This window comes from Mus pahari, chromosome 6, assembly GCF_900095145.1.
Source record: "Mus pahari chromosome 6, PAHARI_EIJ_v1.1, whole genome shotgun sequence".
Lineage (NCBI taxonomy): Eukaryota > Metazoa > Chordata > Mammalia > Rodentia > Muridae > Mus > Mus pahari.
The window spans coordinates 70457969-70482425 of record NC_034595.1 but is presented as its reverse complement, the minus strand read 5'-3'; the positions used below and the strand labels follow the sequence as shown (position 1 = coordinate 70482425).

At 46.5% G+C, this 24457-nt stretch overlaps 1 protein-coding gene across 4 annotated transcripts in view; it reads left to right on the top strand.

The window, feature by feature from the left end:
• Ccdc30 (coiled-coil domain containing 30) overlaps nt 1-24457 on the top strand; it is an 89717-nt gene that overhangs the window by 62496 nt on the left and 2764 nt on the right. For all 4 annotated transcript variants that reach the window (XM_021200495.2, XM_029540449.1, XM_029540450.1 and 1 more), the window contains 6 exons: nt 1507-1661; nt 7368-7512; nt 12419-12531; nt 16818-16959; nt 19228-19364; nt 19663-19777. In XM_021200495.2, the coding sequence (XP_021056154.1) occupies nt 1507-1661; nt 7368-7512; nt 12419-12531; nt 16818-16959; nt 19228-19364; nt 19663-19777 (807 nt within the window). The remainder of the gene's footprint in view (nt 1-1506; nt 1662-7367; nt 7513-12418; nt 12532-16817; nt 16960-19227; nt 19365-19662; nt 19778-24457) is intronic.

Sequence of the window (24457 nt, the reverse complement as noted above, 5' to 3'; positions counted from 1 at the left end):
GTTGGGAGCTGCCATTTGGGGGTTGGGAACTGAACCCAAGTTGTTTGCAAGAGTAGCCAAGTGCTCTTAACAATTGAGCCATCTTTCCAACCCTATTTTGTAATTTTTAGAGGGGATGGGTGAGGTGGAGTTCCTCTGTGTAGCCCTGGATGTCCTGGAACTCACTCTGTAGACCAGGCTGGCCCCAAACTCAGAAATCTGTCTGCCTCTGCCTCCCAAGTGCTGGGATCAAAGGTGAATGCCACCAACACCTTGCCCTATTTTGTACTTTTAAGAAAGATTTTTTGCTGTGAAATTGGCTATTTTCAAATATTACTCTGTGTTTTGGACTGCTTACCACAAGGTATCAATAGTATATAACAGTTATGTGTATGAGAGTTATGTGTGTGTGTGTGTGTGTACATGTCTCCCTCTATTGCTGTCTGTCTTGTCTTGAAACTACTAACTAGCATATGCATGTCAGGAAATGAGGGTACAGTCCTCTTCAGAGGGACATCATTCTACAGCATAGAAGTAGAGACAGACCCGGGCGTGGTGGCGCGAACCTGTAACAGGGAAACCCTATCTCGAAAAAAAAAAAAAAAAAAGTAGAGACAAGTACTGCACCCTGCCACAGGAGACAGTAGAGCCACTGTAGGTGCACATGGTGGCCTGTAACCTTGGCAGTGAATGACAGCAGTAGCTCATTGTTGTCATGTGCAGAAGCCAGTGAACAGGAGAGAGAAACCAAATCTTAAGATTACACACTTTCTGCCAGGTGTGGTGGCACACACCTTCCATCCCAGGACTTGGGAGGCAGAGGCAGGTGGATCTCTATGAATCTGAGGGCAGCCTGGTCTACAGAGAGAGTTCCAGGCCAGTTACACAAGGAGACCCAAAACCAAAACAAAAATACAATCTTTTCTTTGTTTAGAGAGCTGGCAGTCTGAGAAGACAGTGGATCAATGCTTGAAAACCCCATCTTCTGTCTCACCTCTAGCCAGCAGGTTATGTCGGGAGCAGGAGAGGCAGAACACGGGGAGGCAGGCAGCCAGGCGGGTACTCGCTAGTCAGACTGGCCCCTCTGACTGGGCACTCAGCCACGCTTCTGAGACTCTGCGCCCTTCATCATCCTTGCTTCCTCCCTCATTCTCTGGGTGTTTTGGTTCAGGCACTTGAACCACTGAGTCAGGCTGGTCTCAGCAGCATGCCCCTCCAGTGCACCAGGACTGCGGTGGGAATGGTTAACTGAGAGCACACATCCGTTAACAGCATGTTCATGCTACACTGCCAACAACATGCATACACAGAATCCTTTTCACAGTGTGAAGCATGAAAATACCTTACACAGAATACGAAGTCCTAAAAAAAAAAAAAAAAAGAGAGAGAGAGAGAAAAGAATACGAAGTCCTTCCCCTACCCCACCCCCTTCTCCTACCCCAGGAACTTGCTACAGTTCAATTAAGTATAGAATTTGTTGTTGGAAAAGGGCCACACCCTTCATAATGTTTTACCTTTTCCATCAAGATTTTGGACCTGCAGCAGAAGCTAGACCACGCGAGACAAGTCTGCCTTTCAGATGTTTGCATTTTGCATAAGAAACAACTAGAGGAAGAGATAAAGGAAGCAAAGAGCATCGAGGCCAGGCTGCGGCAGCAGTGCCAGGAGGAGCAGCAGAGGAGGTAAGGACCGACCGCCAAGGCGTGGGAAGATGATAGATAGATAGATAGATAGATAGATAGATAGATAGATAGATAGATAGAGAGAGAGAGAGATAGATAGATAGATAGACAGACAGATAGACAGATTGTAGTTAGAGCTGCAAGGCCTGCACAAAAGAAAGCAGTAGGACACCCCAAAGACAAGCATACCCTGAGCTGACACAACACCGCCAGATGACGCTTGCAGGTCAGGGGACAGATAACAAATACCATCCGCACACTCAGGAGGTGCCAGCAAGCTTGCCACAAGGCCAGATAATTGACCTAAGAAAACTCCCATTTTTAAAATGATATGGAGAGGCTGGGGTGAGGTGGAGAGCTGGCTCAGTGGCCAAGTGCACTTGATGCTCTTGCGGAGGACTGGGATTTGGTCCTCAGCACTGTTCCAACACGGCCATCTTTCCAGGTCCTCACGCTTCCTTTCTGAGTCTTGCTGATCTGCCCAGGCTGGTCTCAAACTCGTAGGGTCAAGAGATGTTCCTGAGTCAGCTCCCGGAGTGTGGGACGACACGTGAGCACACCACTCGGCAGACTTCCGTTTCTAGAGTGGATATAGCAGTCTGCATGTTACCTGTTTTCCTTATATGAGTTTTCATCATTTCCATCTTTCAGTAGTGAAGTCCACTCATCATCAAAACTATTATATCTGTGGGCATATGGGTGGTTAAGATGCTATAATGAGGGCTGGAGAGATGACTCAGCTGTTAAAGACTAGGCTCACAACCAAAAATATAAGATGCTATAATGACATAATAATATCCTCTACTGTCCCTTTAATATCTGTGGGACCAATAAAGAAGCCCCTGCTTTATTTCTGGTATTAGTAATTTCTATATCCTTTACCTCTTGGTTTGCTGGCCTAAGTAGAAATTTGTCAATTGTATTAGTCTTTTCAAAGGTTTATTTGATTTTCTCTAATTGTTTTTTTCCTGATTCCATTTATCTATCTATTCTTCCTACTCCACCCCTCTTTGCAACAGGATATCATGTGTCCCAGGCTGGCCTCTATATAGCTAAGGCTGGCCTTGAACTTCTGATCTTTATGCTGCCACTGTCCAAGTTCTGGTTTGAGACCACAGAGTCTCACTTCATAGTCCAGGCTATCTTGTAACTCACTAAATAGCCCAAGCTTGCCTCAGACTCAGCAGTTCTCCTGCCTGTTTCCAGAGCGCTAGAATCGCAGGTATGCTTCATCATACCTGGCTGTGCTTCTTGGTTTTAATTGTTCTTTTTTTTTCTGTTTGTCTTTGATTTATAATGTTCATCTTTCTCTGGCTTCTTATGATGGAAGCTCTGAGTGTTGATTTTAGACTCTTCATCCTTTATAACACACACATCTCCTGGTACCCGTTTCTCTGCTTCTGCTTTATCCCACAAAATCTTTAATTTCATTTCATTCAAAATGATTTCAACCTGACGAGCATTAGAGATGCCTACAACATTGGCAAAACACGCCTGGGCATCTGTGAGGGTCTCTGGACAAGATTGGCTTGTGGATCAATGTACTAAGTGGGAGAGACCTACTCTGAATGAGTGGCGACTTCCGAGGGCTAGGGCCCAGATGGAGTGTCAGAAAGGTGAGAGGAGACACTTGCTCTCCCTTACTGAACAATGCATCTTTCTGCAGCTGCCTCCAAGGGCGTCCGACTTTGGGTTCCTTGGCCTTTAACCTTGGAGCTGTACTAGCAGCCAACCATGGTGCTTTCAGACCGTTGGCCTGGAACTGGGGCTGCGACAACAGCTTCCTCGTGTTCTGAGGCAGCCAGCTTCTTGGTCTGAAACAGGAGGCTGTCATGAGGCTCTTCAGCCTCAGGCCCTGTGAGTTAATAGGACACACCTCCTACTGTCTATATTTAATTGACTCCAGTACTCTGGAAACCTCTGACTAGATACATAGAAATATACTTTATGTTGATTGGTTAATTGATTGTCTGAAACAGAATTTTGCCATGTTGTCTAGGCTTTGCCTTGAACTCCTGACTCAGCCTCCTGAGCAGCTGGGATTACAGATGAGCATCACTGTGCTGAGTTTAAGCTGCCATAGATTTTGTTTCTGCTATAAGTAATACTATAGTGAGAACTGAGAAAGTAACTCACTGGTAGAATGCCTACCAATCTTGCACAAGGCTCTGAAGTCAACACTAGCACTGCCAAACAGTGTTTGCTTGGTTTTGGGTTTTGTTTTTGTTTTTGTTTTTTTAAAGGGAGCTTGAGGGGCAAGGAAGAGGCTCACTCAATGGACTAAAGATTCACCATGCAAGCATGACTACTTGGGTTGAGTCTCCTGAACCCACTTAAAAGTGAGAAGAGAGAAGTGACTCCACGAAGTCATCCTCTGACCTCCATTCACACACATCCCATAGCCTATGTGCACCCACGCACATGTATGCATACACACACATACCATTGCTTATGTGCACCCACACATATACACACATGTATACACACACATACATGCTCACACACATCCCTTAGCCTATGTGCACCCACACACATGTATACATACACACACGTATCATGGCTTATGTGAACCCACACACATGTATACACACATAGATATATATACACACACATACATGCTCACACACATCCCATAGCCTATGTGCACCACACACATGTATGCATACACACACATACCATGGCTTATGTGCATCTACACACATGTACACACACATACCATGGACCTATGTGCACCCACGCACATGTATGCATACACACACACATGTACATGCTCACACACATATACACACACTCATAATTTAAAAAATTAAGGGAATTTGGGGATCGGTGGGACACCCCAGCATGTAAAGATCCCTGCCGCTAAGCCTAACAATCTGAGTTCAGTGCCAGAACCCACACGGTAGAAGGAGAGAATCAACCCCTGCACACTGTCTCCTGATTTCCACATGTAAATCTGGCCCATGCACACACAAATAGATGGAATTGAAACACTTCAAGGGAGTTTGAATACTGCTATCTGAAGTCCCTTGTCCTGAGGCACTTTAACTGTAGCGATATGTGGCAAGCAGCATGCTATTTAGGAGGTTCAGAAGGCTGAGGCGGCACCTAGCAGGACCGACCGGCCGGCTGTGGAACTGAGGGCTTGAGGAAGCCCTCCTCAGTAACAGCAATATTTAAGCTGAGAGGGAAGCAGTTAGAACGGGGGGGGGGGGAGGAGTAGAGGAGCTGAGCTCACTGGGCAGAAGAAGAAGGAAGGGGAAAGGCTGGGTGGGGGGTGAGAGGAGGAGGGGCCGGGGAGGGGGAGTCATCTCAGAAGAAGAAGGTCTGACTGAGGATGTGTTAAGTTCCCTAGCTGGAAGAAAATGTTTGAGGCTGGAGAGTGCTGAGAAAATGGGTCCAGAAAGCAGGGCGGCCATATGAGCAATGAGGGCGGGGGGGGGGGGGACGCTTACGAATTTTTTTTTTCAAGACAGGGTTTCTCTGTGTAGCCCTAGAACTCCCTCAGTAGACCAAGGTGGCTTCGAACTTACAGAGATCCACTGCCCACTGAGTGCTGGAATTAAAGGCGCTGCCGTCACCACCACCTGGCCAGCCACCACTGGAGGGTTTTATTAAAGGGAATATGGAGTTCAGTAGTAGAACAGTTGCCTAGCAGGCACGAGACCCTGGGTTCAGCTCTCCACACCAGACACAATGGAGGAAGTTCTGGGATTCTGTTGTGACTCAGGCAGAAAACAGCCTGTTGTGTAGATGGCCGAAGAGACTCGGGCTACAGGGAAAGAGGCTCTCATTGGACCTTGTCAGTCTCAACACCTGCTAGTCTTTTGATGCCGAAACCATGCATTTTGTGAAGTATCTGTCTTATATAGTAGTCTCTAGCAAATCCCCAAGATCCTTTTTCCATTCCGACTCCCTAGTTGTTGGTTTCCATCTGAATTCCCAGTCTGCATGGTAGATGATCGGAGGTCTTCTCAGTTGTACAGCTCAATATCCCCTCGGTTCCAGGGCTTAGCGCTTATCTGGTCCCTTGAACCAAAACTAAGAATGGAGCTGTCACTGGACCTCAACACTCAGCTCCCCAGCCCTTGTGAAATCTCTGCCGGAAGAATTCAGAGACCTGCAGAGTGTAGTGTAGAAGATGGGCAGCGTCTTGGAGAGCAGAGAAGACAGCACAGGCAAGGGGACCATTGCACCATCTGCATTTTAAGCAGCGTTTGTACTGTGTCCAAAGTTTCCATGTGACTTACAGGCCTGACTTGGTTGCCCTTCCAGGGAGAATGCTATGGTATATGCCCTTGCTCCTTACCAAAATGCCTCCTGCTGTTCAGTAACCATGTAAGGTGTATGTTCAAAGTGGCCCAGAATGTCATCTTCTCCTGAGCCAGGGACAGGACTCGGGGCCATTCCCCTGCCCAGTACTACTCTTCCCATGCTTGGGTTTCTAAGCTACCGATTATGAAGAAAAGGTCCAGCCCAGGTGTCTTCCACAGTTGCTAATCTCTAGCTGGTTACTTAACAGAACCATAAAGTAGACAGATGCTTTCTCAGGTATGCATACAGTGATTTAGATAAAGCAGAAATGACAGTGAGGAGGTTGGTGTAGGGTTAAGTGTGATCGCAAGAATTAACCTCCAGCAACCTTTAGTGTGCCTGCGCTTACATCCAAAGAACCTAAGAGCGAGAGGCTCAGAGCCCTAGGACCCAGCAGAGCTCCCCCCCCCCCCGCAGGCAGAACCCCGGGAGCTGGCAGAGCCCCAGGAGCTAGCAGAGCCCCAAGCCAGTGTCTCAGAGTCTAGCATCAAGTAGCCTATCAGTTGCCTAGAATGCATAAACAAGAGAGGGCAAAGCTGTCTGGGCAGCTTTAGGATCTTACTGCCCTGGCACGCAGGTGAGAATTTTGCCCATCGGTACTATTTCATCATTCCTGTCACCATATTCCTCAAGATCAGTCTCTGGGATGAAGAGAATCTCAGTTTGAAGCCCTCAGTAAGTCTTTCCAGGAACTGTAGTTTGACGAGTCTCTCTGAAAGAGCAGGTGCTGACAGTGCTCACTGGGACCTGTGGATTTCCCCATCAACCGAGCTCAGTGTCAGTCCCCAAGTCATCTATAGCAGGGCTGCTGTGTGCACACCAGTGTCAGCAATGTTTTTTGTTTGTTTGTTTGTTTTGTTTATTTGTTTGTTTTTTGAGACAGGGTTTCTCTGTATAGCCCTGGCTGTCCTGGAACTCACTTTGTAGGCCAGGCTGGCCTCGAACTCAGAAATCCACCTGCCTCTGCCTCCCAAGTGCTGGGATTAAAGGCGTGTGCCACCACCGCCCGGCTGTCAGCAATGTTTGGAGCTAGGAGATTGTGGGCCAGGCTGTAAAGCATCAGGGAAGAAGGCGCATGGACTCTGGAGCAGAGCTCCACCTCAGCCTTGACCTAGCTGTTCCTGGTGCCACAGCTTCCTCATCTCTGCCATAAGGAAATTCATTTCTTCCTCATGGATTTGTTTTGGTGGCAAGAGAGAAAGAATTAAGGAAAAGCTGCTATTATGTAGGAGGCTCCCTGCACAGGTCCCCTTATCTTGCAGACATATGACTGTATCTCACTCTGCTGAAATGACAGCTCCCTCGTGCTAGCCCAGAAGTCGTGGGCCTAGAGATCACTTGCAGAGTGTGGCAGTCCACAGACTGACCTGCTGTGTGTGTGTTGCTTGCCCTCAGGATCCTCCTAGACCGGGACATAAATGAGCTCCAGACACTAGTAAGAATCTTGCAGGATAAGGAGGAACAACAGGAAGCAGTCAATTCCCAACAACAAGAGGCTCTGCGAGAACAACTGGAGCAGGAGAGAAGAAAGTGTGAAGAGGTGAGAAAGTAGCAGACGGGTGTCCCTGGTTTCCTTTTCTCACAGACTGGAATGAGTCTCCATTGTTACTACTGCTCTTCAGCTAATTGTCACTGAGCACACTTTACCTACTGAATTTAGCTGGGAAAACAAATGTATACAAATAATGGAGATTATAGACATAGATATAGATATATCTCAAGTGGAGGGGAAGGAAATATGACCTCCCTGTATCATCTGGGCTGGGTTAGGGTATAAATTAAATTAATAGGAGATGGAGGGAGGCCTCAATGATGAAGCGCACTGGCTGCTTGTCCAGAGGATATGGGTTCAATTCCAGGCACCTACACTGTAGCTTACAACTGTCTGTAACTCCAGTTCCAAGGGATCAGAATGCTGTAGGCACCAAATATGTGGTACACAGCCATACATGAAGGCAGAACATTCTTATACATAAAATGAAAAATGTGTATTTTTTTTAAAAAAAAATCAACATAGGGCAAAAATAGGAATAAGACCATTTTAATTACATATATATGAATGGGTGTCCTACAAAACATGAGACTTTAAAAAGGTCATATTTTGTTCAGCATCCGAGCTATCTAGAAAGGGCCCCTGGAAGCAAGGACCTCAGGAGCACAGTAGAAGCAAGTTGTGGAAGGTGTGGGGAGGAATTGTAAGATGAGGAAGGGGTCATCTCAGATGCAGATTAAAGTCCAATGTGGACCGAGGACATCACTCAGTGGGTCAAGCATTTGCTGGGAAGGTGTGAAGACCTGAGTTTGAATCCCCAGCTCACTGGACAAGAACATTGACTGCTCTTCCAAAGGTCCTGAGTTCAAGTCCCAGCAACCACATGATGGTTCATAACCACGTGTAATGAGATATGATACCCTCTTCTGGTATCTGAAGACAGCTACAGTGTGCTTATTTATAATAATAAATAAATCTTTGGGCTGGAGCAAGCAGGGACTGAGCGACCGGGGCCTACCGGAACAAGCAGAAGTCCTAAATTCAATTCCCAGCAACCACATGAAGGCTCACAACCATCTGTACAGCTACAGTGTACTCATATACACAAAATAAATAAATAAATCTTTAAAAAAAAAAAAAAGAATCCCCAGCACCCGTAAAAGCCCAGCACACAGTGTGAGTGTCTGGTATCCCAGTGCGCCTATGGGGAAATAGGAGGCAGAGTGGAGAATCCCTGGAAGTTCAAGGTCCAGGGACCCTGGGGAGCACAGTGTAGAAAAGCAAAGAGGACCCCATCTAAAGGTGAGAAGACAAGGATAATGACATCATCTCTGATGTCTCTATGATGGCTATGGCACATACACGCCCACATCACACATGTGTGTACGTGCACACACGCACATGTGCGCGCGCGCACACACACACACACACACACACACACACATACACACACACACATGCGCGCGCGTGAATAAAGCCCTCTTCCTGACTTAGAAACTTTCTGACCTACATTTCCTGAATAATTTCTCTTACAAAAGATAGCTCTTCCGAGCTGCTTTCATGACTATAGTTTCCCAGAATAACAAGTTTGAAAACACCAAGGAAGCACACAGGAGGTGTTCTAGTGTTACTACTGTTGTGATGGAATACCATGACCAAAAGCAAGTTGGAGAGGCAGTGGTGCCATACACCTCTAAGCCCAACACTGGGGAGGTAGAGGTAGGTGGGTCTCTGTGAGTTTGAGACCAGCCTGGTTCTACAGAGCTAGTTCTAGGACAGCCAAAGCTACACAAAGAAATCCTATTTTGGAGGGCTGGAGGGGGGGCAAGTTGGGGCAAGAACTCAAACAGGCCTGGAACCTGAAGACAGGAGCTGATGGAGAGGCCGTAGAGGAGGTATTGCTCACTGGCTTGCTCATCATGGCTTGCTCAGCCTACTTTCTTTCTAAAACCCAGGACCACAAGCCCAAGGATAGCACCCACCCACAATGGTCTGGGCCCTCCCTTATCAGTCACTAATTAAGAAAAAGCCTTACAGTCAGGGATGTGGTGCACACCTTTAATCCCAGCCCCTGGGAGGCAGAGGCAGGCAGATCTCTTGAGTTTGAGGTCAGCCTTGGTCTACAGAGTGAGTGCCAGGACAACTAGGGCTACACAGAGAAACCCAAGAGAGGGAGAGAGAGAGACAGAGAGAGACAGAGAGACACACAGAGAGAGAATGGCCTACAGTGAGATCTTATGGAGGCGTTTTCTCACTTGGGGTTCCCTCCTTTCAGATGACTGCCATTTGCGTCATTGACATAAAAATAGCCAACACATTGTACATCCTGATCAGTGATTCAGTGGTTTGGTGATTGTGTGCCCTGAGCCCCCAGACAAACAAGAAGGTATTTACTACACAAGGAAAAAGTGCTTGCAGAGCTTCTGGAAGGGCGATCGTCAGAAGAAGCTGCTGTGGGTTTCCAATAAACCCAGAGGACCCAGAGACCACAGGGAAGCTAACTCCTCCAGGGCCAAAGATGTCTGCTGTCTGCCGTGCCTCTGGCTGCTTGTTCAAGGAAACAGTAAGAGGGAAAGGCAGGCCAGTGAGCCCACAGTACTACAGCACTTCACTTCTGAAGGCAGACGAGCGCGTTCTTATTGTTGTTCTTGTTTGTCTATTTTTGTTTGTTTTTCCTACACACAAAGCAATCCTGCGTGGGCACCAGCAGAGTGTACAAAGCTTTCACTCAGCGGACACCATCTGCCTGGAGACAGCATCAGATCCCACAGAATACTGGCTTGTTCTTCAGGACCATCCCCGTTATCGGTCTAGATTTCCCAGCTTTGTTACTGGAGGTCAGCTGTGAGTCTGAAGCCACTGTGAGACTCTATCTATCAGGTTTGGTCCTGGTGGCTTAGAATGGCTCAGGAGAGGCAGGTTAAGAGCATTTGCTGTTCTTCCAGAAGACCAGAGTTAAATTCACAGCACCAATATGCAGCAGCTCACAACTGCCTATAACTCTGGCTTCAGGGGGTGCAACGCCCTCTTCTGGCCTTGCTGGTGCACACACACAGATGTACACATACATAAAAGTAGGATGTCTTGGGAAATGTTTACTTGGTTTTACAAGCTTATTAGAAAAGGTTGAGACTCAGAAATAGCCAGAAGGAAGAGACGCCTGGGAATGTGGGACGTGACTCAGAGTCCATGTGACCAGCCTGGGTCTCCACATGTTCACTCACCCACAAGTGCTCTAATTCCTAACCTCAGGGAATTTTATGGAAGTTTCTGGCTCAAGGTTTTACACAAGAGGAATTTGGAAGTAATCTCTACTCCACTGTAACCACAAATAAAAAGCTGAGCACGCTGAAATTTTCAAGCAATACTTCTTGATCTATCAAAAAAGTGAGGTCACAGGGTCACGACTGTCCGGAGAGATGGACACATTAGAGAGAAGATTTGGTGAGAACCAGGTAGGAAATCCTGCACTGAAACTGATGAACCATTGGAGGCTCAGTGCGGAATCTCTCCCTGGGCTCTGGTCGAGGGCTGTAGGGGAGGGCAAGGAGGTATTCAAAGATCATGGTGGGGCTTTGTCAGAACCTAACTGAACCAGGGCAAGAGAAACTTGCAGTATCAGCCCACCCCATCCCCATTTTAAGGAGAAGCAATGGAGACAGGGAAAGAGGCATGTGCAAGGGCCATAGTCAAAAGTGAAGGTGACTGAAAGACGACGACGACGATCTTCTCATCTGAGCAGAGAATCCAGCCCAGCCCCCTTGCCACGGCAGCGCACACTAAATGTCCATCTTAACAACTCCCTTCATGTCTGACTATAAAGGAAAATTCACAAGCCATATTAAGACACAACGAGAAGAACCTGAGTGACACTGAAGACTTACCTGCGATTAACACGCTTCGGGCCCTAATGAAGCAGGTGGCACGTAAACGGAGAAGCAGAGAGATGGAGAGTCTAAGGAAGAACAGAAGCAGAAGTGGCGGCAGCCTGTGACAGGTCTCTTTGCAGACTGCACACAGCTGAGGGGAGAATCCTGGATCCTGGAACAGACAGCTCAAAAGCAGCAAATAAAGTGAACTTTGGGAAGAAAGAGCAGACTATTCGATACAGAAAGTGTAATGCGTGGTGCAAATACAGAAAACCAAGGTAAAAGGAGGAGAAACGCTTGACAGAATAAAGACTGAGGATGCGCAAATAAAGATCTGAGCTGCTGAGCCACAGATCCAGAAAACTCAGAGACCACCAAGCAAGGTAACCAAAGAACCTCAGGTTGGCTTATGATGGCCAAGCTAAAGGTCGCAGAAAGGGCAACATCCTGGAAAAAGACCCACGGATATTTTTCTCCCCGCCCCTTTCTTTGAGACGGGGTCTCACATAGTGCCAAGTGGCCTCAAACTCTTTATGTAGCTGAAAATGCTCTTGACCAGTTGCTAAGGTTGTAAGTGCCACCACATGTAGCTTTACGCAAGGCTGGGGATCCAACTCAAGACCAAGTGCTTACTAGGCAAGCACTCTATCAGCCGAGCCACACTGCTAGCCTGGCCTGCAGAATTCCTGACCAACTAGAAATGGACTGGTGTTTCCACATTCCCTCCTGAGATTCAGTCACTTTGCTAGAGTGCTCTCACAACACAGGGGAACCCTGCACTACTGCTTCCTGGCATGTTACAAAGGTCATTTTAAAGGATAGAAATAAGCAGTCAGACAAAAGGGCACATAGGATGAGGTCAGGAAGGGGCTTGAGCTGGGAGCGCCTGTCTCTCTGCGGGTTGTAGGGAGCCTGCTCCCAGCACGTGGAAGAATACAGGTCTCCCTGCAAGCCCACATTTAGCTAGACAGAGAACCTCAGACTGGAGCAGTATCTAGGGCTCATCACACTTGCCCTTTGGAGTTTATGTGAGGATTTGACTGCACACACACAGACCAGTCCCTTTTCTCCACCATGTTTTTCAGTATGTCAAGAGCAACCAGGAATTGTCAGAGAAACTATCTAGCTTGCAGCAAGAAAAGGAAGCCCTATGGCAAGAACACGGGCAGTTTTTGGAGCAACTTGGTGATCACATGAGGTAAAAAAAAAAAAAAAAAAAAAAAAAAAGGCTTACTGTGGACAAATAGGATACAAGGGGCTCAACTGCTAGCAGTCCCCAGAGTAATCACACCGCGGGGGGCATCAGTGTGATTTCCCAGTCCCATCTACATAGTTCTAAGGAAGATGTGGGGCCCAATTCCTCCCCAAGAAGAGGGATTTAACTATTTTCGGAACTCTGTATCTTGCTTTCCCCCAGTATACCCTGTCACTGTCTTCAAGGGTTTTCCCTATGTTCTTTAATAGATACTATTTACTTTTAATTTATGTATATGAGTGTGAGCCTACATGTGTTTACATGTGCATGCAGGAGCCCTTGGAGGCCATAAGAGGGCATCAGATCCCCTGGACCTGGAGTTACATACAGGTTGTTGTAAGCCACCATGTGGGTGCCAAAACACTGAGCTGTCTCTTCGGGCTGTCTTGTATTTCCTTTCCTCTGCCTGGACAGTATATACACCAGACACTAGAGAGCCAGGGAGTGCAAAAGTCCTAACTGATCACTGCAGTGTCACCTGCTTCGATAGCAGAGCCTTCCTGGGACCTCCCTGAGGCCAGGCCCAAATCCCATTCTCACAAACAGTGCCAACATGCTGGTACCTGTCTGCTGCTGTACAGGATGGTGGCAAAACCATGCAATTTTACTCAGTGTAATTTCATGCCTTGACCAGCATTTGGCGCCAGAGAGCACAAGGAGCAAAAGTGCCCTCCGAAAAAGCTTAGGCTGGCTGGCCAGTCATCCCACCCCAGGGCTGATTCCCTTTGGAATGGCTCCAGGGTCCATGAATGAACAGCACTATGCATCGTTAATGCCGTGGTAAATGTCCAAAAGCATCCTGCCACTGCTGCTACCATGATGGAGGAGCTGCTGTTTCCCCAGGTCCCATTTAAAGGGGGAAGGGATCTTGATGAAATTGTCCTCCAACATCCTTGCTTTTGACATATATAGAATACCTGTCCAAAAGACTAATAGACAATTCAACGCATTTTGACAAATGTGTACATACACGTAACTCCCACCTCAATCAAGATGCAGAACACGTCCCCACTGTTTGAGTCTCTCCTGCCTGTGTGCAGTCAGTCTGCAGCTGTATCCCCTGTGTCTTCCTCAGGCAACCACTGCTGTGCTGCGTGCGCTTCCCAGAATCTCTAAGCAGGCTCGCTCTGCATGTTGTTCTTTTTATGATTTGAGCAAGAGCTCAACATATTCCATTATTTACATTTGTACTTACAGCTATGTCTTTCTTTTCCACTGGATTTTGAGTGGTGTGTGTGTGTGTGTGTGTGTGTGTGTGTGTGTGTGTGTGTGTGTGTGTTACGGCTGCAAGGCTGAATAATTCTCCATGTTATTTATGCATGACCTTTAGAAAAATGACTCCAACCCCAACTGCATGTGCGTGGGTCCTTACATACATGAATTTAATTGAAATCTATGAAGAACAACCAGTGTTTTCCCAGAGCATCACCATACAGTTCTAACACGTGTCCAGAGATGAAGGTCACCGATCCATGAAGGGCAATGGAAGGAAAGGACAAAGCACATGATTCATTTTTGTTTCTGACTCCCTGATCCCAGTCCTGAACTTTACAGATAAATCTTGTATTTACATGTTTTCCCAGCTGCTTTTCCAAAGGAACAAATTCCTCATCTTCTTGAAGCCCAAGTAATACGCACTCTGATTTTACTTAGACGCAAGCTAAAGTTTTCCCCCTAAGTGTTGTGCTACCTCACAAGGTTGGTGGTTAACACAGTCAGAAGGACAGAAAAGCCACACATTCTTTGGGCAAGTGGACTTAGAACCTCAGACCAAACCATTATCTAAGCCAGACAGCCAGGCAGCAGTAGCAAGGGAAGCCTCTGGATTATCCCTGGCTGTCAAGCATCATGTGTGCAGGAGCCTACATATAGATACACACACACACACACACACACACAGAGAGAGAGAGAGAGAGAGAGAGAGAGAGAGAGAGAGAGAGAGAGAGAGAGAAAGAGAGAGAGAGAGAGAGTTAACATATTGGGAATCAGCTATTTTCCCAGTTTCTCTATAATTTAATCCCTTTTCTTTCAAAATAAAATAATTTTTTTAGTAAATCTAAGAGGCTCTTTGGTTGGGAAGCTAAAGATTTGGGGCTTTAATTTTTTTATTTTATTTTTATGTGTATGAGTGTTTTGTTTGCATATATGTAAGTACACCACATGCATGCCTGGCATCCTTGGGGGTCTGAAGAGGGCATGGGAGCCCCTGGGACTTGAGTTAGAAATGGTTGTGAGCTGTCCTGTGGGTGCTGTGAATTGAACCTGTGTTCTCTGCAAGAGCATCAAGTGACTTTAACTGCTCAGCCAACTCTCCAGCCCAAGATTGGGCATCACTAGCTAGGGTAAGTAGAATAATTTCTGAAGGTGTGTGCTGAGTGTCAGGTGATGTCAGAACACCACTGGGTGTGGTATCACAGACCTGGAACATTAGGTAGTGATTAGTAGAGGCAGGAGAGCAGAAGTTCTAGGTCAGCTTCAGATATGTAGCCAAGTTCAAGGCTATCCTGGGCTACACGAGACGCACTATTTTAGAAAAAAAATCATGATGTTACTGGCTGTAGTGGCACACACCTATAATCTCAGCACTCAAGAAGTGGAAGCAGAAGGACCAGGAGTTCAAAGCCAGCCTGCACCATGTTGTTAGAAAATTGTCTCAAAACCAAAAGTCCACCAGCATCACTGTGAACATCTGGAAGGCCTAGAGGAGGCTAGGAAGGTTGTGTGTACTGTGAGATGCCCCATCTCTGATGCTCCTCAGGATGCTGGTACCCAGGAATAGCTTCCACCATGCATCCCCAGTGCAAAAGAAAAGGAGATTGTTATGGGAGGGAATTATCTTCTTAGGAACTGAAAACAACTTACAGAAGGGTGTATTTCACACCATGTAGTAGGCACTGTGCAAGGGCCATGGATTGAAATGGGTCTGTGGCAAGTTTATGAATGTAACTGTCTACAAAAAGTGGCATTAGGGTATTGTATGAAAACCTGAGTATAAATGGCTTCAGAGGCCAGGAGGCAACTCAGTTGGTAGTTACATGAGGACCCCAAAATCCATGTTATGAGCCTGTAACCTGCGTGCTGAGGGAGAAGGGGAAGACAGGCAGATCCTGGAGCTCACCGGCCTGTCAACCTAGTCAGATGGGTGAGCTCCCAGTTCAGTGTCAAAATACATGGTGAGCACCAGCACTCAGACACTGGCCTTTGGCCTCCATACTTATCCACACATTTATGCACACCTGCACATAGTGCACAGACTTGTGAACACACATGCACACACACACACACACACTTGCGGACACACACAAAGCAGGAGATAAAAAACTGGGCATGGTGAGGCTTGCAGTGTGTGTGTGTGTGTGTGTGTGTGTGTGTGTGTGTGTGTTTCTCTCATATCTGACAACGCCGGCATAGGCAGCCCATGCCTGACATGGAGGCCCCCTGTGTAAGGCTGAGGCTTCCACTGTCCTGCCGTCGCTCCAGCATCTTGTACTCTTTTGTTTTGTTTTGTTGTTTTGGTTGGTTGGTTTTTTAGTTTCAGGTTTTGGTTTGGTTTGGCTTGGTTTTGGTTGTTTTTTGTTTGTTTTTAGACAGGATTTCTCTGTGTGGGCCTGGAACTCACTCTGTAGACCAGGCTGACCTCAAACTCAGAAATCCGCCTGCCTCTGCCTCCCAAGTGCTGGGATTAAAGGCGTGCACCACCACTGCCTGGCAATAATATATTTTTTTTAATGCAAAGAGTATAGGCCAGGTATGGTGGCACATGCCTTTAGGCTCAGTACTTGTGAAGGAGGCAGAGGCATGTGGATACCTTTGAGTTCAAGGCCAGCCTGGTCTATATAGAAAGCTTCAGGTCAGCCAGGGCTATATGGTGAGACCCTGTCTCAAAACAAAACAAAACAAACAGTGGAGCCAGGAGCTAGAAAAATAGAAATAATAATTTTCATCAGTGGGGCAGGATTCAGAATTCCTACATCAGGGACCCAAAGCCGAGGAGTTTCCAAAATTAAATTCAGACACTAAAGAGTCATCAGTTCAAACCACGGGAAGCCAGAGGCTGGAATTCACAGGACTGGTTAAAAAGGGGATTGTTCTAGACTCAACCCTCACCTAAGTGAAGAAGATGCGAGGTAAGCCAGCATCTACACTACAGGTCCATAGGTCATATCCAAAGGAGACCAATAGACCCTACCTGTATATCAGAGTGCTTATCCTGAATTTTGCTTTTATAGAAACTACAAAGACAAACACCACTGTCACAAAGCCAAGCTTCAAAAGGTCAAGGACCGTCTAACTCACGAGTTAGAGGTACGGAATAAGAGGATTAAAGAACTTGAAGATGAAACTGGGAAACTGCAACAGAAAAATGAAATGGTGAGAGAGAGGAGAGAGAGAGAGAGAGAGAGAGAGAGAGAGAGAGAGAGAGAGAGAGAGAGAGAGAGAGAGAGAGAGAGAGAGAGAGAGAGAGAGAGAGAGAGAGAGAGAGAGAGCTGTGACCCCACTGGCAGTCGGCAGTCTGAGAAGGCTCGCTCATCTTCACATTCATTATTCATGGCTTCTCTCTCTCAGCTTTCGTTTTTCCTACCACCTTCCACCTTTCCGTGTGAGGAGTTCTTTTTATTTTTAATGTATGTGTATGTATGTGTGCACACTGGTGTGTAGATATGTGTGGATGTATATGTACATGTGCCTGCTTCCTTTCTCTCACTGGGCTAGTGCTTACCAATGAGACTTAACTGGCTGGACAGCAAGCACCCAGGGATCCCTGCCTCTTTACCACCCAGTGCTGGGGTTAACCCTCGCAGCCATGCCCAGGATTTTTAGGTGGGTTCTGGGGTATTCCCTCCCAGGGGGTGTGTCCTGCTCTCTGCTTCTGCCATTCTCCTTGCAAAGATGCAGGTATATTGGACTTATTATACTATTACTATATCGATAATATATTATTATTATTAATTATATATTGGACATATTGACTTCACTTGGAACACCCCATGAGGACAGGGGCAGAGAGGGGAGGATGTGTCTGTAAGCCAGAGGACATGGAGGACGCCTGGCAACTATGCAACTGGAGGAGACTTGGAAAGGTGTTCCTGTTAGGGCTCAGGGTGTAGCCCAGCACTAGAGCACTTGCCTAAGATGCACAAGGCCCTGGGTTCAGCCTCCAGTACTGACAGGGAGACCTTTTCAGTCCCCAGAACTAACCCTGGCAGCATCTTGATCCCAGATTTCTAGCCTCCTAGGGCTGTGATAAAATAAACTTCTGCCATGCAAAGCCACCAGGTATGTGGTAATTTGACTTGTCTAAGCTATGGTAAGCAAGCTAAGTTCTTACCTTTCTCCCTCTGCCTAAAAATGAATTATAACTACAGACCAGCCAGATGGCTCAGTGGGTAAGGGCACTAAGGCACTTGCTGCCAAGCCTGTTAGCCCTAAGTTCAGTCCCCAAGGACCCAGCAATCCTCAAAAAGAACTTTATACTCTGACCTCCACATACATGCTATGGTACACACCCGTATAGTTGTTTTAAATGAATGGATGGATGGATGGATGGATGGATGGATGGATGGATGGATGGATGAATGAATGAATGAATGAAAAGAGAACACAGCGAGTAGAGTGCATGGCATGTGCCTGTAATGCCAGCCCTTAAGAGTCTGAGGCAGGGGGCTGGAGAGATGGCTCAGTGGTTAAGAGCACTGACTGCTCTTCCAAAGGTCCTGAGTTCAAATTCCAGTGACCATATGGATGGTAGCTCACAACTGTCCATAATGAGATCTGATGCCCTCTTCTAGTGCATCTATAGTCAGCTACAGTGGACTTACATATAATAAATAAATACATCTTTAAAAAAAAAAAAGAGTCTGAGGCAATGGGCTGGAGAAATGGCTCAGTGGTTAAGAGACTGACTGCTCTTCCAGAGGTCCTGAGTTCAATTCCCAGCAACCACATGGTGGCTCACAACCATCTGTAATGGGATCTGATGCCCTCTTGTGGTGTGTCTGAAGACAGCTACAGTGTACTCATATAAATAAAATAAATAAATCTTTTTTTTTTTAAGAGTGAGGCCAGAGAATCGCCCTAGGATCTATAACAAGTCTCTGTTCAGAACAACAATAACTGCATATCCATAAAGCAGAGGGAAGCGTACCCAGGGAGACGATTTCAATGCCAAGCACAGAATTCTGTTGCACTTGCTGGTGCTTTAATACCTGCTGGAAATAAAACACAGGGAAGACAACTGTTTCTTCCTGGAGTTTGAGTGCCAAGGTAGCTTTAATTGTGAATGTGTGCATTCCCTAGAGTAAACAACTCAAACAGGAAATATCTAGCATAACTAAGAATGATGCCAAACAGGTGCCAACAGATTTGGGGGCCAGAGAGAGAGAGAAAGCGAGAGTTACTGGGGTTACTGTTAAGACCTGGGCACGGGCTGATGCTCTCAAGTCTATATGTCCATGCCGGGCGCGGTGGCTCACGCCTTTAATCCCAGCACTCGGGAGGCAGAGGCAGGCGGATTTCTGAGTTCGAGGACAGCCTGGTCTACAGAGTGAGTTCCAGGACAGCCAGGGCTATACAGAGAAACCCTGTCTCGAAAAAACAAACAAACAAAAAAAATCTATATGTCCTTCTTCCTCTTCCTAGGAGAAAGTGTTCCAGGGGCAAATCATGGCCCAAAATGACAACCTCCTCCTGGAAAAGAGGAAGCTTCTAGAACAAGTCACAAATCAAGAAGAACTGATTTGCAGCAGCAAGTGCACAATATCTGCCTTCCAGAGCAAGTACGTGCATGGAGCTCGGGGGGGGGGGGGCAGTCTCCCCACCCAGGGCTCGGTGGGGCTGGAGACTGAGGCTGCTTCTGGCCATCCTTCGAGTCTTGTTCTGCTGTCTTCTGTTTCAGCCACTGTGGCATCAAAGAGAGTGCCATGGAGGGGAAAAGAGTGTGCAGTTAGTGGACTTGTATAACAGTGATGTGCTTAGCATGGATGAGGTTCTGTGTTTGATCCCTGCAGACAGGAAGAAAGGGAGGAAGGGAGGGAAACATTTTCTAGCTATGCCTCCAATTTGTGCCATGTTTAGGGCGTCTTTACTGGATAAAGAAAACCAGCAGTTGCAGGAGAACTGCCTCCGGCTCATGCAGCAAATTGGCCTCTTGGAGCAAATTATAAGGAGCATCCAGATTCGCAGAGAAGAGGTGAGATGTGAGCTTTGTATTGGGTCCTGACTCTAAGGTTTGGCTCGATGGTTCCCCCTGCCACAGCCTGCTCTTGGCTACATGGTGAGTTGTGGCAGAGCGGCTCACTCCTCGGGGGCACTTGGGACAGCAGACCTGTGACTGATCTTGGAGTCCTGCTCGTTGCTGGATTAACTTTCATAACACTTTTATCCAGTGTAATCCCAAAGCCATCTACATATGCCTCTAAGCATCTTTCTAAGTGTGCTACATTGCTGTTGCTCTTTTTCTTCTCTAAATCAGTAACTTAGCAGTGCAGTCTCAGAGGGCAAGAACTGTAGCTCATCGGAGACCAGATCGGGGACCTGGCATAGCTCATACATGACTGTAACCGTGGACAAGTATAGTTCATACTTGACCATATCTGCAGACACTCATGCTTTGAGAATGAGTGGATGCTAAATGTTTTCTCAGATATGCTTCCTTCTGAACAACCCTGTTTGCAGCATATTGTTCTAGCCCTGTTTGGAGAGAAAGGACAGCAGATCTGAGGCTCGGAAAGGTTGAGTGAAGCCAGTTTAGTCTGCTGAGTCAAGACAGAGGAGAGCAACTGAGTCAGAGAAAAACAAGTATTTCCAAATTCAAACAGATAAAGAGCCAAGGAGAATTGTGGGGGATAGTGTGGGCTCAGTCAAGGTCCAGAGTCTGGCTGGTGAAGAATGAGACTTCAGTAAGCAGAATCAGATGATAGATCCGGGGTGGAAACTACTTCCTCCTTTCCCTGGTGTGGTCACCTGCAAGGCGTCTCTTTGGAAGATGCTTTTCCACAGATCTGGTTTTTGGCTCTACTGCTATAAGACCTTCATCTTGTTTATTCTCACAAAGGTAATTACGTCTAAGCTACATGAGGTGTTTCCCAGTTCAATCCACTCACTCATCAACCATTGACTCAAGGAACCGGGCTGGGTCTTCATATATCTTCATTCCAGTATGGAAAGGCAGACACACCTGTGAATGAATATGACTGGATTACAAGTCAGAAGACTATATGGAGGCTGTGCATGGGGCCTCATACCTGTAATCCCAGAACAAAGGAGGCTAAGGCAGGAAGGTTAGGAGTTCAAGACTAACTTCTGCTACTTAAGGATTTCAAGACCAGGGCTGGTGAGATGGCTCAGTGGGTAAGAGCACCCGACTGCTCTTCCGAAGGTCCGGAGTTCAAATCCCAGCAACTACATGGTGGCTCACAACCATCTGTAACAAGATCTGATGCCCTCTTCTGGAGTGTCTGAAGACAGCTACAGTGTACTTACATATAATAAATAAATCTTTAAAAAAAAAAAAAGATTTCAAAACCAGCCTGGAGTCCATAAGACTCTGTTTCAACCAAGCAACAACAACTCAACAACATCCACAATAACAACTAAGAAGGCTAGACTGGTAGAGTAGTCTTTGCCTAAAGAATAACCTGAGTTCAGCTCCTGGAACTCACATGGGGGAGGAAAAGAACCAAGTCCTCTGACTTGGGAAAAAAAAAAGCCATGTGATGGTGGCGCACACCTTTAATCCCAGCACTCAGGAGGCAGGGGCTGGTGGATCTCTGAGTTCTGGGCCAGCCTGGTCTACAGAGTGAGTCCCTGGACAGAGAAGCCCTGCCTCGAACTCTCCACCCCCACTCCAACAAAAATTTTACAAAGGCTTTATTAGCCAGCTGGCGACTATACTGGGTATTTGGGATCCCAGTGTAGCACTGAGGCTTTCTCAGGGTGAGCTTTTAAGCACAAAAACAATGTCCCTGATTGACACACTTCAGTTAACAGGAACAGTTAGCCAGACTCGGAACAACAGAAGCTAAAAGGCAAGGTTAGTACATTCGGAGACTTCCCCAGAACTATGAACATTGATGGATTAGGTCTTTGTTTCTGTTTAGGCAGGTGGTGCTGTCTACATGCTGAGTTTTATGGCCTGAATGGTACTTCTGTCATGGAGTCAGTTGTGCTGAGGTATGGGGCTCTGTTACAACCCCAGAAGGGACTCAACACAGACCAAAGAGCAGATATCATCAAAGCCCATTTTGTGAACCAATGAGTTTATTTATGAGGGTTATTTATAGGAGCATGATTGAGGGTTAGTTCCAGGAGAAGAAATGACTCAAAGACATCTACCTCACCAAAAGCCATCCCACCATGGGTGACAGCTCATGAAAGCTGGAAACTTGGAGCACACCATACAACTTACAGACAGCTCAACAGGTTAGAGAGTCCCTTCCAGGCAACTCAGCTGCTCTGATTGTGTCTCTTACCAGTCCTTTATAGAAAGTGTATCATCTTAGAGACTAAGGAGACTAGTGAATCTGGTCAGTTTAAGGGATTTCCTGAAGCTTATGGATTGTTTAAGTCCTAAATGTAAAGCACTTTTCTGCATGATGGCATGTTTCTTTTCCCTTTAGAACATCTTAAATTTTAAGGAGTATCCCTCTAAAATGTAATGTTTTATCTCTTATACAAAAACAATATATGAGAGCTGGGCGTGGTGGCGTACACCTTTAATCCCAGCATTCGGGAGGCAGAGGCAGGCGGATTTCTGAGTTCGAGGCCAGCCTGGTCTACAAAGTGAGTTCCAGGACAGCCAGAGCTATACAGAGAAACCCTGTCTTGGAAAAAAAAACAGTATATGAGGAACTGGAGATATGGCTCAGCAGTCGAGCACTGACTGTTCTTCCAGAGGATTTGGGTTCAATTCCAGCACCCACATAGCAGCTCACACTTCATTTCACAAAGAAACAAAACCAAAAAAGCAATATGTAAACTTATCATTCCCCTCAGAATTGCTGGGAATTTCCTTTTTTTCCCCTTAGAATTATTTATTTTATGTATATGAGTACACTGTAGCTGTCTTTAGACACTCCAGAAGAGGGTATCGGATCCCATTACAGATGGTTGTGAGCCACCATGTGGTTGCTAGGAATTGAACTCAGGACCTCTGGAAGAGCAGTCAGTGCTCTTAACTGTTCAGCCATCTCTCCTGCCCCCTGCTGGAAATTTCTTGCATAATTATTTGGTCTATATCAAAGGTTAAGTTGGGGTCCAGTTCAGGGAAGCCAGTAAAACCCATGTAAAATTTGGTCTATGTGACAAAGTCCCTTACTCCGTACCCCTGATAGACTAGAACATACTGTATAGGCTAGATTAACCTCAAGTACACACTGATCCTCTTGCCTTAGCCTCTTGAGTGCTAAGATTATAGCTATGAGCCACCATGGCCAGCTTTAATCTGTTTTTCTGGGGGAAACCAATTTATTTGTAAAGTCATAAAGCTCACACACACAAACACACACACAAGACATAGAGGGAATGCACCCCAATATGACAAAGGCCATGTTTGACAAACACACAGCTGACATGGAACTCAGGGGTAAAAGCTGAAAGTCGTCATTCCGTCATTCTAGGGTCAGGAACACGACGACATTTCTGCTCGAACCAACTTCTGTTCAGAGAAGTGCTGGAAGTCCTTGACAGGGATAATTTGGCAAAGACACAGAGGCTTCCAAATAGAAATGGAAGAGGTGAAATTGTCACTGTGAGCTGATGATATGATCTTGCATGCACCCCATAATCCCTCTAAAATAACTCGATGAGAGCAAGAAGGAAATGCGACATAGAAGTCAAATCTTTCAGTACACTAACACTAACTTATGTGAAACATAAATCAAGCAGTAAACCAGCAAGATGGCTCCATGGGTAAAGATGCTTGTTACCAAGCCTGATAACTGAGTTCCATCCTGGGATGCACATGGTGGAAGGAGAGAACCAGATCCCACAAGATACCTTCTGACTTCTACATACAGAAACAGATAAACAAATAAATGTTATGGGAAAAGGACGAAATCAAGAAAGTCCAGGAACTCACCTTAGTCACTCACCACTCCTCACCTTAGTCAGGGTTTCTATTCCTGCACAAACATCATGACCAAGAAGTAAGTTGGAGAGGAAAGGGCTTATTCATCTTACATTTCCACACTGCTGTTCATCACTAAAGGATGTCAGGACTGGAACTCAAGCAGGCCAGGAAGCAGGAGCTGAAGCAGAGGCCATGGAGGGATGTTCTTTCTCCTGGCTTGCTCAGTCCACTCTCTTATAGAACCCAAGACTACCAGCCCAGAGATGGCACCACCCACAAGGGGCCCTTCCCCCTTGACCACTAATTGAGAAAGTGCCTTATAGCTGGATCTCATGGAGCCATTTCCCCAAATGAAGCTCCTTTCTCTGTGGTAACTCTAGCCTGTGTCAAGTTGACACAAAACTAGCCAGTACATCACCCCTCCCACCCCATCAAAAAAAAGTGTTGGGCTGGGGAGATACATTCGTGACTCTTGGTTTGCTCCCTAGTAGTATACACGTAAGTATTAGTCAGGGTTCTCTAGAGTCACAGAACTTATGGAATGTCTCTATATATTAAGGGACTTTACTGTAATGACTTAACAGTCTGTAGTCCAACTAACCCAAAAGTGAGCAGCTGTGCAGGGGAAGTCCAAGAATCTAGTATTTGTTCAGTCCCATGAGGCTAGTTGCTTCAGCTGATCTTCCTGCTTGGCTCAGTCTCCTGAGATGAAAGGCAGACGTGTACTACCCTGCCTGGGCCTAAACTTTTCATGGCCACTATGCCTCAAGATCTACATGTCAAGATCTGGATCACAGGTGT